General features: G+C 52.6%; 1 protein-coding gene across 4 annotated transcripts in view; it reads right to left on the bottom strand.

Moving 5' to 3' along the window:
• LOC140394299 (NEDD8-conjugating enzyme UBE2F-like) overlaps positions 1–13,440 on the bottom strand; it is a 571,886-nt gene that overhangs the window by 141,549 nt on the left and 416,897 nt on the right. For 3 of the 4 annotated variants that reach the window (XM_072481459.1, XM_072481467.1, XM_072481474.1), the window contains one exon: positions 2,341–2,370. The exons of the other annotated variant lie outside the window; for it this stretch is intronic. In XM_072481459.1, coding sequence (XP_072337560.1) covers positions 2,341–2,370 — 30 coding nt within the window. The remainder of the gene's footprint in view (positions 1–2,340; positions 2,371–13,440) is intronic. 4 annotated transcript variants of the gene reach the window in all.

Below are 13,440 nucleotides of genomic sequence, written 5' to 3'. Positions count from 1 at the left end.
TTTCAGGCAGAGATGGATACATTCTTGGTAAGGGGGTGGGGGGGGTTGGGTGTAATAGGTTATCGGGGTAGGCAGGATGCAGATTTGAGGTTACTGCCAGATCAGCCATGATCTTTTTTCTAAATGTTTTTATTAGTTTCACATTTTTATATTGGACATTCACGTTCTTACTTTGAATTTACAAGTTTGTACTTTGAATTTACCCCCTCTGTGGCTGTGGGCCCCCTTTGGCCGCTTTGCCTTCGTCGTTGGACTGCCCTGTGGTGGCTCTAGCTTGTCTTGTCTGACATGTTGTTGCTCCCTCTACCTTTCCCTGTTTGCCCGTGGGCTCGTTTCCTGATATGTCGCTTGTGTCCCACATTTTTTTCAACGGGCTTTTGGCCCCCCACCTCTATCTCGCTCCCCTGCCCCCACCTCCCTCTTCTCTTTCCTTTATGTTCCGTGGCTCGTCTATGTCACATCACCCCGCCCCCCCCCCACCCCCCGGCTATGAACAGGTCTTGAAACAAGTTGGTGAATGGCTTCCATGTCTTGGGGAAGCCCTTTTCGAACCCACAGATGATGAATTTTATCTTCTCCAGTTGGAGGAATTCCGAATGGTTGGAGACCAGTGTGCAGCTTTGGGTAGTGCTGCCGATCGATGGGCGTCGGCACCTCTCAGCTCCACCCCTACAATCTTGGACAGTGCCTCAAAGAAGATTGTCCAGAACCTGACAAGTCTGGGGCAGGCCCGGAACATCTGGGCATGGTTGTCCGGGCCTCCCTGGCACTGTTCGCATTTGTCCTCCACCTCCAGGAAGAACCTGTTCATTCAGGTTCTGATTGGTTGCGCTCTGCGCACTACCTTTAGCTGCATTAGGCTGAGCCCAGCGCATGTGGAGATGGAGTTCACCCTGTTTAGTGCTTCAATCCAGAGTACCTCCCCTACTTCCATGCCTAGATCTTCCTCCCATTTTTCCCTTGTCTCATCCAGGGGGGACTGTACCTTCTCCAGCAGTTGGCCGTACAGTTCCCTTTCCCTAGGTCGCCCGGGTCCAACAATTCCTCAAATAGCGAATGTCCTGGCTTCAGGGGGGTATGTCATCGTTTCTCTACGGAGGGAGTTCTTTTTTATATAAATTAAGAGTCTCCAATTCATTTTTCCAATTAAGGGGCAATTTTAGCGTGGCCAATCCACTTAGCCTGCACATCTTTGGGTTGTTGGGGCGAAATCCACGCAAACACGGGGAGAATGTGCAAACTCCACACGGACAGTGACCCAGAGCTGGAATCGAACCTGGGACCTCGGCGCCGTGAGGCAGCAATGCTAACCACTGTGCCACCGTGCAGCCCTCTACAGAGGAAGTTCTTGACCAGTATATACACCTCATTCCCTTTTGGTAGTTGGAACATCTCCGTGAATTCCTCCAGGTTCGTTAGTCTGTCGTCTGTGTGCATGTCACTACCCGTCAGTGCCCCCACGTACTGTCTCCAACTTTTGAAGGTGGCGTTCATTGTTGCGGGCGAGAACCTGTGGTTGTTACCAATGGGGCTGTTAGGCCAATGTGTTGTCTCATTTGATACCATGTTCGGAGAGTGGCTACCACCAATGGGCTTTTTGAGTATTTGGACGGGGGGGGGGGGGGGGGGGGGGGGGAGGATGGGAGTGTGGGCGTGATGAGGGCTCTGAGGAACGTCTCTGTAGGAACCTTCCTCCATCCTCACACATTCCGCACCCTGTTCCTTCACCCATCCCCTCACTCTTTCTGCTGTGATTGCCCAATGGTAGAACTGCAGGTTTGGAAGGGCCAGGCCTCATAGATCATAGAATTTACAGTGCAGGAGTTCATTCGGCCCATCGAGTCTGCACTGGCTCTTTGAAAGAGCACCCTACCCAAACCCACACCTCCACCCCATCCCCATAACCCAGTAACCCCACCCAACACTAAGGGTAATTTTGGACACGAAGGGCAATTTAGCATGGCCAATCCGCCTAACCTGCACATCTTTGGACTGTGAGAGGAAACCGGAGCACCCGAAGGAAACCCACACAGACATGGGGAGAAAGTGCAAACTCCACACAGACAGTCACCCAAGCTGGGATCCTTTCAGGAGGAGGGGCACCTTTCTTGCGTCTGCACAGCACGTCACTGGAATGATCAGCCATGATCTTATTCAATGGCGGAGCAGGTTCATGGCGCTGAATGGTCTAATCCTGCTCCTTGTTCGTATGTAACCAGTAGCCCTCCAAAACATTCTCCACAATGTCTTTTCCATCGAACAAAAAGTTCTGCTTATTTAACACACTGAATGTCTTAATACTACTTTAAGGTCAAGATTATAAGAAATCAATTTACTTACTGGGTAGGTTTGCTTCAAGTTCTGCAACCTCTAGTGGAAGAGAGAGAGACACACAGGATTAATATCAAGCTGAAATGAAATTTCATAGAATTTACAGTGCAGAAGGAGGCCATTCGGCCCATTGAGTCTGCACCGGCTCTTGGAAAGAGCACCCTACTTAACCCCACACCTTAACCCTATCCCCGTAATCCTGCAACCCCATCTAACCTAAGGGCAAATTAGCATGGCCAATCCATCTGACCTGCACATCTTTTGACTGTGGGAGGAAACCGGAGCACCCGGAGGAAACCCACGCAGACACGGGGAGAATATGCAGACTCCGCACAGACAGTGACCCCAACGGGAATCGAACCTGGGACCCTGGCGCTGTGAAGTCATAGTGCTAACCACTATGCTACCGTGCTGTCCCCATATAAAAAGATTAGTTAACAGCACAACCAACAACAAGACAGAGAATTGTTCACCAATCCCTCTCCGGATTTTGTTAATGTATTGTCAAACCATTGTTAAGGCTTGTTAATTCCATTGTAATGGTTAAGATAAACCGGTGATGGGTATTAATTGAGCACATAAACAGGGTAGAGCTGGGACACTGGAGTAAATGAAAGGAGAGTTGTAAGACTGCACAAGTCAAGAAAACCAATGTGTCTTCATCAACCAGCTTCGATCCTGTTATCAGATTTTGGCTCCCAGTTTAATTCTTTGTCCGATTTCTGTTTGTCACCACCTCCATCTGCTCTGAAGTCATCAGTCAGAGATTACAGCTCTTCTCTGTCCTCACTTGCACTCCGGTCAGGTATGAGCCACTAATCAGAGGATCCACCATAAATAAGACCATTGAAGGTTCACATCGTAGGAGAGAAAGGGGCTGTTTTTCCCCTATATAATACAAAATGTATTAACCCCAACCATTCCTTTTCTATTCATGCTACTAACTTTCCTTTTACAGCATAATACTTGTTTTTTTGAACCGCGACATTCATAGAATTTACAGTGCGGTCCATCGAGGCTGCACCGCCCTTGGAAAGCCCACCCTTTCCCTGTAACCCAGTAACCCCACCTAACCTTTTGGACACAAAGGGGCAATTTAGCATGGCAAATCTGGAGCATGTCCCTGTCGCTGAGGACAGAGTCCCAGTCTCAGGTGGGCATTACCGAGGTGCTCTAGAGCATGGTCCAGTCACTGAGGACTGCGTCCCGGATGCACTCCCGGATCACCTGGTGCGTACAAGGTGGCGAAGCACCGCAGAGCGCGGAACAGTCACAGAGAGGCATCGCTGAGGGTGTTAACACCATGGTGCAGACAATGGGGAGCCGCCCGTGCTGGCAGAGCCAGGTGACATTAGGGCCCCCGGAGCTCAATCCAGCAGCCCTTCCATCCCCAGGTGACCCTCAGGGCCCTACAGGCACCGACCGGGAGGAAGGAGTGCTGGAGGCCAACCCGTAGCCTCCCTACAGGGAGATGACAGTGGTTACCAGCTCTCCCGGGTCCGCCTACCTCCTGACAATGGCGCATCTTGGGGTCAGTAGGGGGAAGTCAGTTGGGGTCAGTGGTGAGGCCATGGCGAGAAAACCCGCAAGGGACATCAAAGGCCACAGGGCGCGGTGAGCAGCAGGCTGCCTCCACCTCTGATGTGCATCCTGGCGACACAACTAGATGTAGAGACAGAGCGTGGAAGGCTAAGAAGATTGAGAATCACAGAGGGCACCGGGGGGAGGAGGGGTGGAGGTGGCACCATCGGTAGCTAGGGAGAGTTAGGGTCACGATTGTACATCATTAAAACACGTTACACATGAAACAAATGAAGCATGTGTTATGTTATTCCGTACTGCGGGCAGGGCCTGCACCCCAATCCCTGGTGTGTCCTCCTCCAGTCCCAGTCCCCGCGGGTACAGTGCTCCTTGATCTGGTCTCTCCCCCCCCCCTCCCCCACACACCTACTACCACGTGTAGGTGATGGGTGTGAGTGCGTTGTCAGCAGACAGACACTATGTGGAGTCAGACTATGGCATAGATTGAGGAGCCCCAGAGCTCATCTCATAACGGGTTATCATCACCCTCTCTACTTGTATATTGACCTGCTGACAATGCCGACACAGGCCCGTTACCCTGCAGTGACATAACCATGACCCTGGGAGGGTGGAACCCTGGGAGGGTGGAACAGGGCAACTGAGGGGGAGGGGGGTAGCGGGGAGAAGGATGTGAGATGATGGAAGAAGCCACGTCCCATGAGAAGTGGGCGAGGATGAGGGGCCCCCTGGCCACCACCACCTGTCCATCCTCCAGCTGCTCCCGCAGGTCCTCCCGGGCTTCTCCCCCAGCCCCTCCTGGTCTGGCTCCTCCTCGTCCACCTCCTCTGACGAGGCCGCATGTTCCTCCTCCTCTACCTCCACAGCACGTCGCCCAGCTGCTCACCACAAAGCGGGAAACCCTCCAGGGGGTGTAATTCAGTGCACCACCAAAGGGGTCAAGGCATCGGAACTGCATTTTAAGCAGTCCTGCACCGTTCAATGACAGCTGGTGGCCACATGGGCCTCGATATGTCGTGTCTCCGCATCAGTCTCTGGCCTCTACACTGGTGTCATTATCCAGTACCTAAGGGGGTATCCCTTATACCCCAAGAGCCAACCAGTCGGCCTGGGATGGCACTCAAACGCAAGATTCTCTGACAGCCCCAGGATGTAGCTGTTGTGCTCACTACCGGGGAAGCGTGCACACACATGCATGATCGTCAAAAGGCAAAGGGTAGCAGTAAAAAGGTGTTTTTCTGAATGGAAGGTTGTGCCTAGTGGTGTTCCACAGGGATCTGTGCTGGGGCCTCTGTTGTTTGTAGAGTACATAAATGATTTGGAGGAAAATGTAGCTGGTCTGATTAGTAAGTTTGCGGATGACACCAAGATTGGTGGAGTGGCAAATAGTGTTGAGGATTGTGAGAGGACACAGCAGGACATAGATAGTTTGGAGACTTGGGCAGAGAAATGGCAAATGTAGTTTAATCCAGACAAATGTGAGGTAATCCATGGACAGCATGATCATAGAGGAATACGGCACTAGGAAGTGTTGAGGGATTTGACCAAGGGTGGTATCATGACCGGTAAAGGCTTGGAGGGCCGAAGGGTCTGTTGCTGTATTATTCTTTGTTCAGCTGTGTGGACAGAGGCCGCCATGGTCAGTGGGAGCTAAAGTGACCTACACCATATTACCACGGATGGGGCTCTGTTCTGGCAGTGTTCATTGGGACAGACAGGCAGACCCCCACCCCTCAAAACCCCATCGAGCATTGGGGCAACATCCTCGGTGCCCACGGGCTGATTGCTCAATTTCCTTTTTTTCAAAATGTATTTTATTACAAACATGTATCAAAACAGGTGACAGTGAATAAACACCCCGGGAAACATACTTTACTACAATCAACAATACAGTCTGTACAGATTTTGCCCCTTTTTCAGCGTCGAACAGCTCCTCAAACACGGTCACAAACATCCCCCACCTTTCCTCAAAGCCCTCTGCAGAGCCCCGGAACTCATACTTCATCTTCTCTAATCGCAGGAAGTCGTACAGGTCACCCAACCAAGCCGCAACCCTTGTGGCAATGCCGACCGCCACTGCAGCAAAATTTGCCGCCATGCAATCAGAGGTGTGAAGGCCAAGACATTGGCCTTCCTTCTCTCCATGAGCTCCGGCTTCTCTGAAACCCCAAATATCGCCACCAAAGAGTCTGGGTCCACCTCCTCCTCCACTATCCTGGCTAAGACCACGAACATACCTGCCCAGAATCTTCCCAATTTTTCGCAACCCCAAAGCATGTGCACGTGATTCGCGGGCTCCTGCCCACAGCTCTCACACTCATCTGCTATCCCCTGAAAGAACCCACACATTCTCGCCCGAGTCATATGCATCCTGTGCACCACCTTAAACTGTATCAGGCTCATCCTTGCACAAGAGGTGGTCCCGTTTACCCTATTCAGTGCCTCCATGCTCCCCAATTGATCTCCCCTCCCAACTCCGCTTCCCATTTCTCCTTGATCTTCACCACCCGCTCACCTCCCTGCTCCCCCAGCCAGTTGTATATATCCCCAATTCTTCCCTCCCCTTCCACATCCGGAATCAGCATTCGCTCCAGCAGGGTGTTTCCCAGCAACCGAGGGAACCCCCTCCAGATCTTTTGTGCAAAGTCTCTAATCTGCAGATGCCTGAACTCACTCCCCCTCGGCAGCTCTACCCTCTCCCTGAGCTCCTCCAGACTGGTGAACCCTTCCTCCAAATACAGATCCCTCACCTTGACCAGCCCCACTTCCCTCGACCTCCTGTATACACTATCCACTCCCCCTCCGGCTCAAACCCATAATTTTCGCACAGCGGCGTTAGCATCAACATCCCTTCCACCCTAAAATGCCTCGTCAGGGCAGCAGGGTGGCGCAGAGGGTTAGCTCTGCTGTCTCACGGTGCCGAAGTCCCAGGTTCAATCCCGGCTCTGGGTCACTATCCGTGTGGAGTTTGCACATTCTCCCTGTGTTTGTGTGGGTTTCACCCCCACAACCCAAAGATGTGCAGGGTAGGTGGATTGGCCACACTAAATTGCCCCTTAATTGGAAAAAATGAATTGGGTACTCTAAATTTATAAAATAAAATATGCCTCCTCAACTGATTCCATGGACTGAATTCTCCCTTCTGGGGACTAAGTCCCCACGCCCGCCGTAAAACGGGCGAGAATCACTCCGGACTTTTTTCTCGAAGGTCCGGGGTGATTCTCCGTTTTCCAGGGGGCTAGCAGGGCCTCGGCGTGCGTCCCGCTCTGGCTGCTGGCGGGACCCTGCCAGCCAGACCGCGCGGCCACGCATGCGCATGGCAGCCGCAAATGGGTCCGCGCATGCGTGCGGCGGCCCACCTCGGCACGGGCGCCGCCAAGGCGGTGCCACACAGCGGGCCCGTGCGGAGGAAGGTAGGTCCCTCCCAGATCGCGATGACCCGCTGATCGGTGGCCCCGATCGCGGGCCTGGCCACCGCTGAGGCCCCCCCGGAGTCAGATACCCCCCACCAGGACCGCGGCCGCGGGTCCCAGCTCCCGCCGGGTGGTACCACATGTAAACCACACGGCCGGGAGTTTGGCCGGTCGATCGCGGAGAATCGCCGCGGGGGCCTGTTCCCGCCGGGTTCTACCACATGTAAACCACGCGCACGGGACCGCAAAGAATTGCGGAAGCGCCGGTTTTCCGGCGTGAACGGCTACTCTCCGCCCTGCGCCAGGCACGATTCCGGTGCGGAGGGTTGGAGAATCCCGCCCCATATCTTCACTGTGCACTGCACCACCGGGCTCCTTGAATGCCTACTCGGAGCCATTGGCAACGCTGCCATCACCACAGCCCTCAAACTAGACACCTTACAAGATTCCTCCTCCATCCTAACCCACTCTACCCCTTCTCCTTCCCACCACCGCCGCACCTTGCTCACATTCACCGCCCAATAATAATGAAGCAAGTTCAGCAAAGCTGCTGCCTCTACCTCTGTAGCATAGAACATATAGAACATAGAACATAGAACAATACAGCGCAGTACAGGCCCTTCGGCCCATGATGTTGCACTGAAACAAAAGCCATCTAACCTACACTATGCCATTATCATCCATATGTTTATCCAATAAACTTTTAAATGCCCTCAATGTTGGCGAGTTCACTACTGTAGCAGGTAGGGCATTCCACGGCCTCACTACTCTTTGCGTAAAGAACCTACCTCTGACCTCTGTCCTATATCTATTACCCCTCAGTTTAAAGTTATGTCCCCTCGTGCCAGCCATATCCATCCGCGGGAGAAGGCTCTCACTGTCCACCCTATCCAACCCCCTGATCATTTTGTATGCCTCTATTAAGTCTCCTCTTAACCTTCTTCTCTCCAACGAAAACAACCTCAAGTCCATCAGCCTTTCCTCATAAGATTTTCCCTCCATACCAGGCAACATCCTGGTAAATCTCCTCTGCACCCGCTCCAAAGCCTCCACGTCCTTCCTATAATGCGGTGACCAGAACTGTACGCAATACTCCAAATGCGGCCGTACCAGAGTTCTGTACAGCTGCAACATGACCTCCCGACTCCGGAACTCAATCCCTCTACCAAGGCCAACACTCCATAGGCCTTCTTCACAACCCTATCAACCTGGGTGGCAACTTTCAGGGATCTATGTACATGGACACCTAGATCCCTCTGCTCATCCACACTTTCAAGAACTTTACCATTAGCCAAATATTCCGCATTCCTGTTATTCCTTCCAAAGTGAATCACCTCACACTTCTCTACATTAAACTCCATTTGCCACCTCTCAGCCCAGCTCTGCAGCTTATCTATATCCCTCTGTAACCTGCTACATCCTTCCACACTATCGACAACACCACCGACTTTAGTATCGTCTGCAAATTTACTCACCCACCCTTCTGCGCCTTCCTCTAGGTCATTGATAAAAATGACAAACAGCAACGGCCCCAGAACAGATCCTTGTGGTACTCCACTTGTGACTGTACTCCATTCTGAACATTTCCCATCAACCACCACCCTCTGTCTTCTTTCAGCTAGCCAATTTCTGATCCACATCTCTAAATCACCCTCAATCCCCAGCCTCCGTATTTTTTGCAATAGCCTACCGTGGGGAACCTTATCAAACGCTTTGCTGAAATCCATATACACCACATCAACTGCTCTACCCTCGTCTACCTGTTCAGTCACCTTCTCAAAGAACTCAATAAGGTTTGTGAGGCATGACCTACCCTTCACAAAGCCATGCTGACTATCCCTGATCATATTATTCCTATCTAGATGATTATAAATCTTGTCTCTTATAATCCCCTCCAAGACTTTACCCACTACAGACGTGAGGCTCACCGGTCTATAGTTGCCGGGGTTGTCTCTGCTCCCCTTTTTGAACAAAGGGACCACATTTGCTGTCCTCCAGTCCTCTGGCACTATTCCTGTAGCCAATGATGACATAAAAATCAAAGCCAAAGGTCCAGCAATCTCTTCCCTGGCCTCCCAGAGAATCCTAGGATAAATCCCATCAGGTCCCGGGGACTTATCTATTTTCAGCCTGTCCAGAATTGCCAACACCTCTTCCCTACGTACCTCAATGCCATCTATTCTATTAGCCTGGGGCTCAGCATTCTCCTCCTCAACATTATCTTTTTCCTGAGTGAATACTGACGAAAAATATTCATTTAGTATCTCGCCTATCTCTTCAGACTCCACACACAATTTCCCATCCCTGTCCTTGACTGGTCCTACTCTTTCCCTAGTCATTCGCTTATTCCTGACATACCTAGAGAAAGCTTTTGGGTTTTCCTTGATCCTTCCTGCCAAATACTTCTCATGTCCCCTCCTTGCTCGTCTTAGCTCTCTCTTTAGATCCTTCCTCGCTACCTTGTAACTATCCATCGCCCCAACCGAAACTTCACACTTCATCTTCACATAGGCCTCCTTCTTCCTCTTAACAAGAGATTCCACTTCCTTGGTAAACCACGGTTCCCTCGCTCGACACCTTCCTCCCTGTCTGACCGGTACATACTTATCAAGAACACGCAGTAGCTGATCCTTGAACAAGCCCCACTTATCCAGTGTGCCCAACACTTGCAGCCTACTTCTCCACCTTATCCCCCCCAAGTCACGTCTAATGGCATCATAATTGCCCTTCCCCCAGCTATAACTCTTGCCCTGCGGTGTATACTTATCCCTTTCCATCATTAACGTAAACGTCACCGAATTGTGGTCACTGTCCCCAAAGTGCTCTCCTACCTCCAAATCCAACACCTGGCCTGGTTCATTACCCAAAACCAAATCCAACGTGGCCTCGCCTCTTGTTGGCCTGTCAACATATTGTTTCAGGAAACCCTCCTGCACACACTGTACAAAAAACGACCCATCTATTGTACTCAAACTATATATTTTCCAGTCAATATTTGGAAAGTTAAAGTCTCCCATAATAACTACCCTGTTACTTTCGCTCATATCCAGAATCATCTTCGCCATCCTTTCCTCTACATCCCTAGAACTATTAGGAGGCCTATAAAAAACTCCCAACAGGGTGACCTCTCCTTTCCTGTTTCTAACTTCAGCCCATACTACCTCGGAAGAAGAGTCCCCATCTAGCATCCTCTCCGCCACCGTAATACTGCTCTTGACTAGCAGCGCCACACCTCCCCCTCTTTTGCCTCCTTCTCTGAGCTTACTAAAACACATAAACCCCGGAACCTGCAACATCCATTCCTGTCCCTGCTCTATCCATGTCTCCGAAATGGCCACAACATCGAAGTCCCAGGTACCAACCCATGCTGCCAGTTCCCCTACCTTGTTTCGTATACTCCTGGCATTGAAGTAGACACACTTCAAACCACCTACCTGAACACTGGCCCCCTCCTGCGACGTCAAATCTGTGCTCCTGACCTCTATACTCTCATTCTCCCTTACCCTAAAACTACAATCCAGGTTCCCATGCCCCTGCTGCATTAGTTTAAACCCCCCCCCAAAGAGCACTAACAAATCTCCCCCCCAGGATATTTGTGCCCCTCAGGTTCAGATGTAGACCATCCTGTCTGTAGAGGTCCCACCTTCCCCAGAAAGAGCCCCAGTTATCCAGAAATCTGAATCCCTCCCGCCTGCACCATCCCTGTAGCCACGTGTTTAAATGCTCTCTCTCCCTATTCCTCATCTCACTATCACGTGGCACGGGCAACAACCCAGAGATAACAACTCTGTTTGTTCTAGTTCTGAGCGTCCATTCTAGCTCCCGGAAAGCCTGCCTGACATCCTTGTCCCCTTTCCTACCTATGTCGTTAGTGCCAATGTGGACCACGACTTGGGGCTGCTCCCCCTCCCCCCTAAGGACCCGGAAAACACGATCCGAGACATCACGTACCCTTGCACCTGGGAGGCAACATACCAAACGTGAGTCTCTCACGCTCCCACAAAATCTCCTATCTGTGCCCCTGACTATAGAGTCCCCAATTACTAATGCTCTGCTCCTCTCCCCCCTTCCCTTCTGAGCAACAGGGACAGACTCCGTGCCAGAGGCCCGTACCCCATGGCTTACCGCTGGTAAGTCGTCCCCCCCACAAGTATCCAAAGCAGGGTCCTCCCCACCCTCGGCACCTTCCCCGCCCATACAAAGTCAGAAACGATCGTGTCCACTTTCCGAAAAAAGGCCTTTGGTATGAAGGTCGGGAGAGCTTGAAAGATAAACAAGAACCTCGGCAGAATATTCATTTTCACCACTTCGACCCTCCCCACCAACGTTAAGTGCAGTGTATCTCACCTCTTAAGATCCTTAAGATCTTAAGATTGGGGCAGCACAGTAGCACAAGTGGATAGCACTGTGGCTTCACAGCGCCAGGGTCCCAGATTCGATTCCCCGCTGGGTCACTGTCTGTGCGGAGTCTGCACGTTCTCCCCGTGTCTGCGTGAGTTTCCTCCGGGTGCTCCGGTTTCCTCCCACAGTCCAAAGACATGCAGGTTAGGTGGATTGGTCATGATAAATTGCCCTTAGTGACCAAAAAGGTTAGGAGGGGTTATTGGATTACGGGGATAGGGTGGAAGTGAGGGCTTAAGTGCGTCAGTGCAGACTCGATGGGCCGAATGGCCTCCTTCTGCACTGTATGTTCTATGTTAATTATGTCTATGTAGTCCTCTCTAGCGACTTCCAGTTGCGGCTATGCCTAGATAGGTTGCTCAGTCAGCATCTCCCGCCGATAATGGACTTTTGGGCTCTTTTAAGGAGCTCCAGCGGCACTTTGATGACGATTCCTGGTGTGGGAAAGAAATAGCGAGGGTCCCCCAGCGCTGTATGGAGTGGACCAGGAGTGGGGCAGTCAAAAAAGCGGCTTTGGAGAAGAGAGAACGGGCTTGAAAAAGCAAGATGGCGACTGGGGGGGAAATCAGGCAGCGTGGGCCCAGTGGTCACGGGAGCAGCAGGAGTTTCTCAGAAGCTGCTTCACCGAGTTAAAGGCGGCGGTGTTGGCCCCTATGAAGGCGCGATTGAAAGGTTGGTGGAGACCCAGAAGATGCAGGGGACGGCGATCAGGGAGGTGCAGCAGAAGGCCTCTGACAATGAGGACGAGATTCAGAGCCTGGCGGTTAGAGTGGAGGCGCACGAGGCGCCGCACAAAAAATGGCAGGAGAAGCTGGAGGACTTGGAGAATAGGTCAAGGAGGCAGAACCTGCGGATTCTGGGTCTCCCTGAAGGTGTGGAGGGGTCGGATACTGGGGTGTATGTGACCACGATGCTGGGTATGCTGATGGGCGCAGGGGCTTTCCCCCAGCCCCTGGAGCTGGATGGGGTGCCCAGAGTCCTGGCAAGGAGGCCGAGGGCGAACGAGCCGCCGAGGGCTATGGTGGTGAGGTCCCACCGCTTCACCGACAGGGAGTGTGTCCTGCGATGGGCGAAGAAGGAGCGGAGCAGCAGGTGGGAGAACACGGAGATCCGTATTTATCAGGACTGGAGTGCAGAGCTGGCCAAGAAGCCCTGTGTTTGTGTTTTTGTGGCCCCTTTGCCCTGGACCCTCGAGGCTTTGGACGAGGTCGCAGTTGGGAAGAGCTGCGTCACAGGAGGTGGGGTCGGCCCAGACAGGGAGCGCGGTTTACCCACGAAATGGTGGGGGTGGCACCCAAAGCTGGGGGTTTGAGTGTACGGTACTTTTTGTTTTTCTTTCTCTGTTCACATGGGGTGTAGGGGGGGGGGGGGACGGGACGGGAACTGTCGCGACCCCACTTAGGTGGGGGGGGGGTTGGAGATTTGTAAGGGGAACCCACAGGGGGATTGGAGGTGGAGGCGGGAGCGGCTGGGGCCAGCATGAGTCGGCTGACTTACGGGAGTGCAATGGAGGGGGGTAGGAGGTTAAGCGGATGCTTGACTGGGGGGGGGGGGCTGGGATGCTGCTGTGCTGACTGAGGGGGAAATCGATGTTAAAGGGGAGAGTCGGGACGGGAAGCCTCCGCCTGGGCTGGAGGGTTCGGGAGACGCGGGCACATGGCTGGCCTAAAATAGGAGATGGCTAGTCCGGGGGGGGGGGGGGGGGGGGGGGGGGGGCAGCCCCTCGACCAGGCTGATCACGTGGAACATGGGGGGA

This window comes from Scyliorhinus torazame, chromosome 2 (assembly GCF_047496885.1).
Source record: "Scyliorhinus torazame isolate Kashiwa2021f chromosome 2, sScyTor2.1, whole genome shotgun sequence".
In the NCBI taxonomy this organism is placed as follows: domain Eukaryota; kingdom Metazoa; phylum Chordata; class Chondrichthyes; order Carcharhiniformes; family Scyliorhinidae; genus Scyliorhinus; species Scyliorhinus torazame.
The sequence above is the reverse complement of the archived record's forward strand: the minus strand, read 5'-3'. Positions and strand labels throughout refer to the sequence as shown.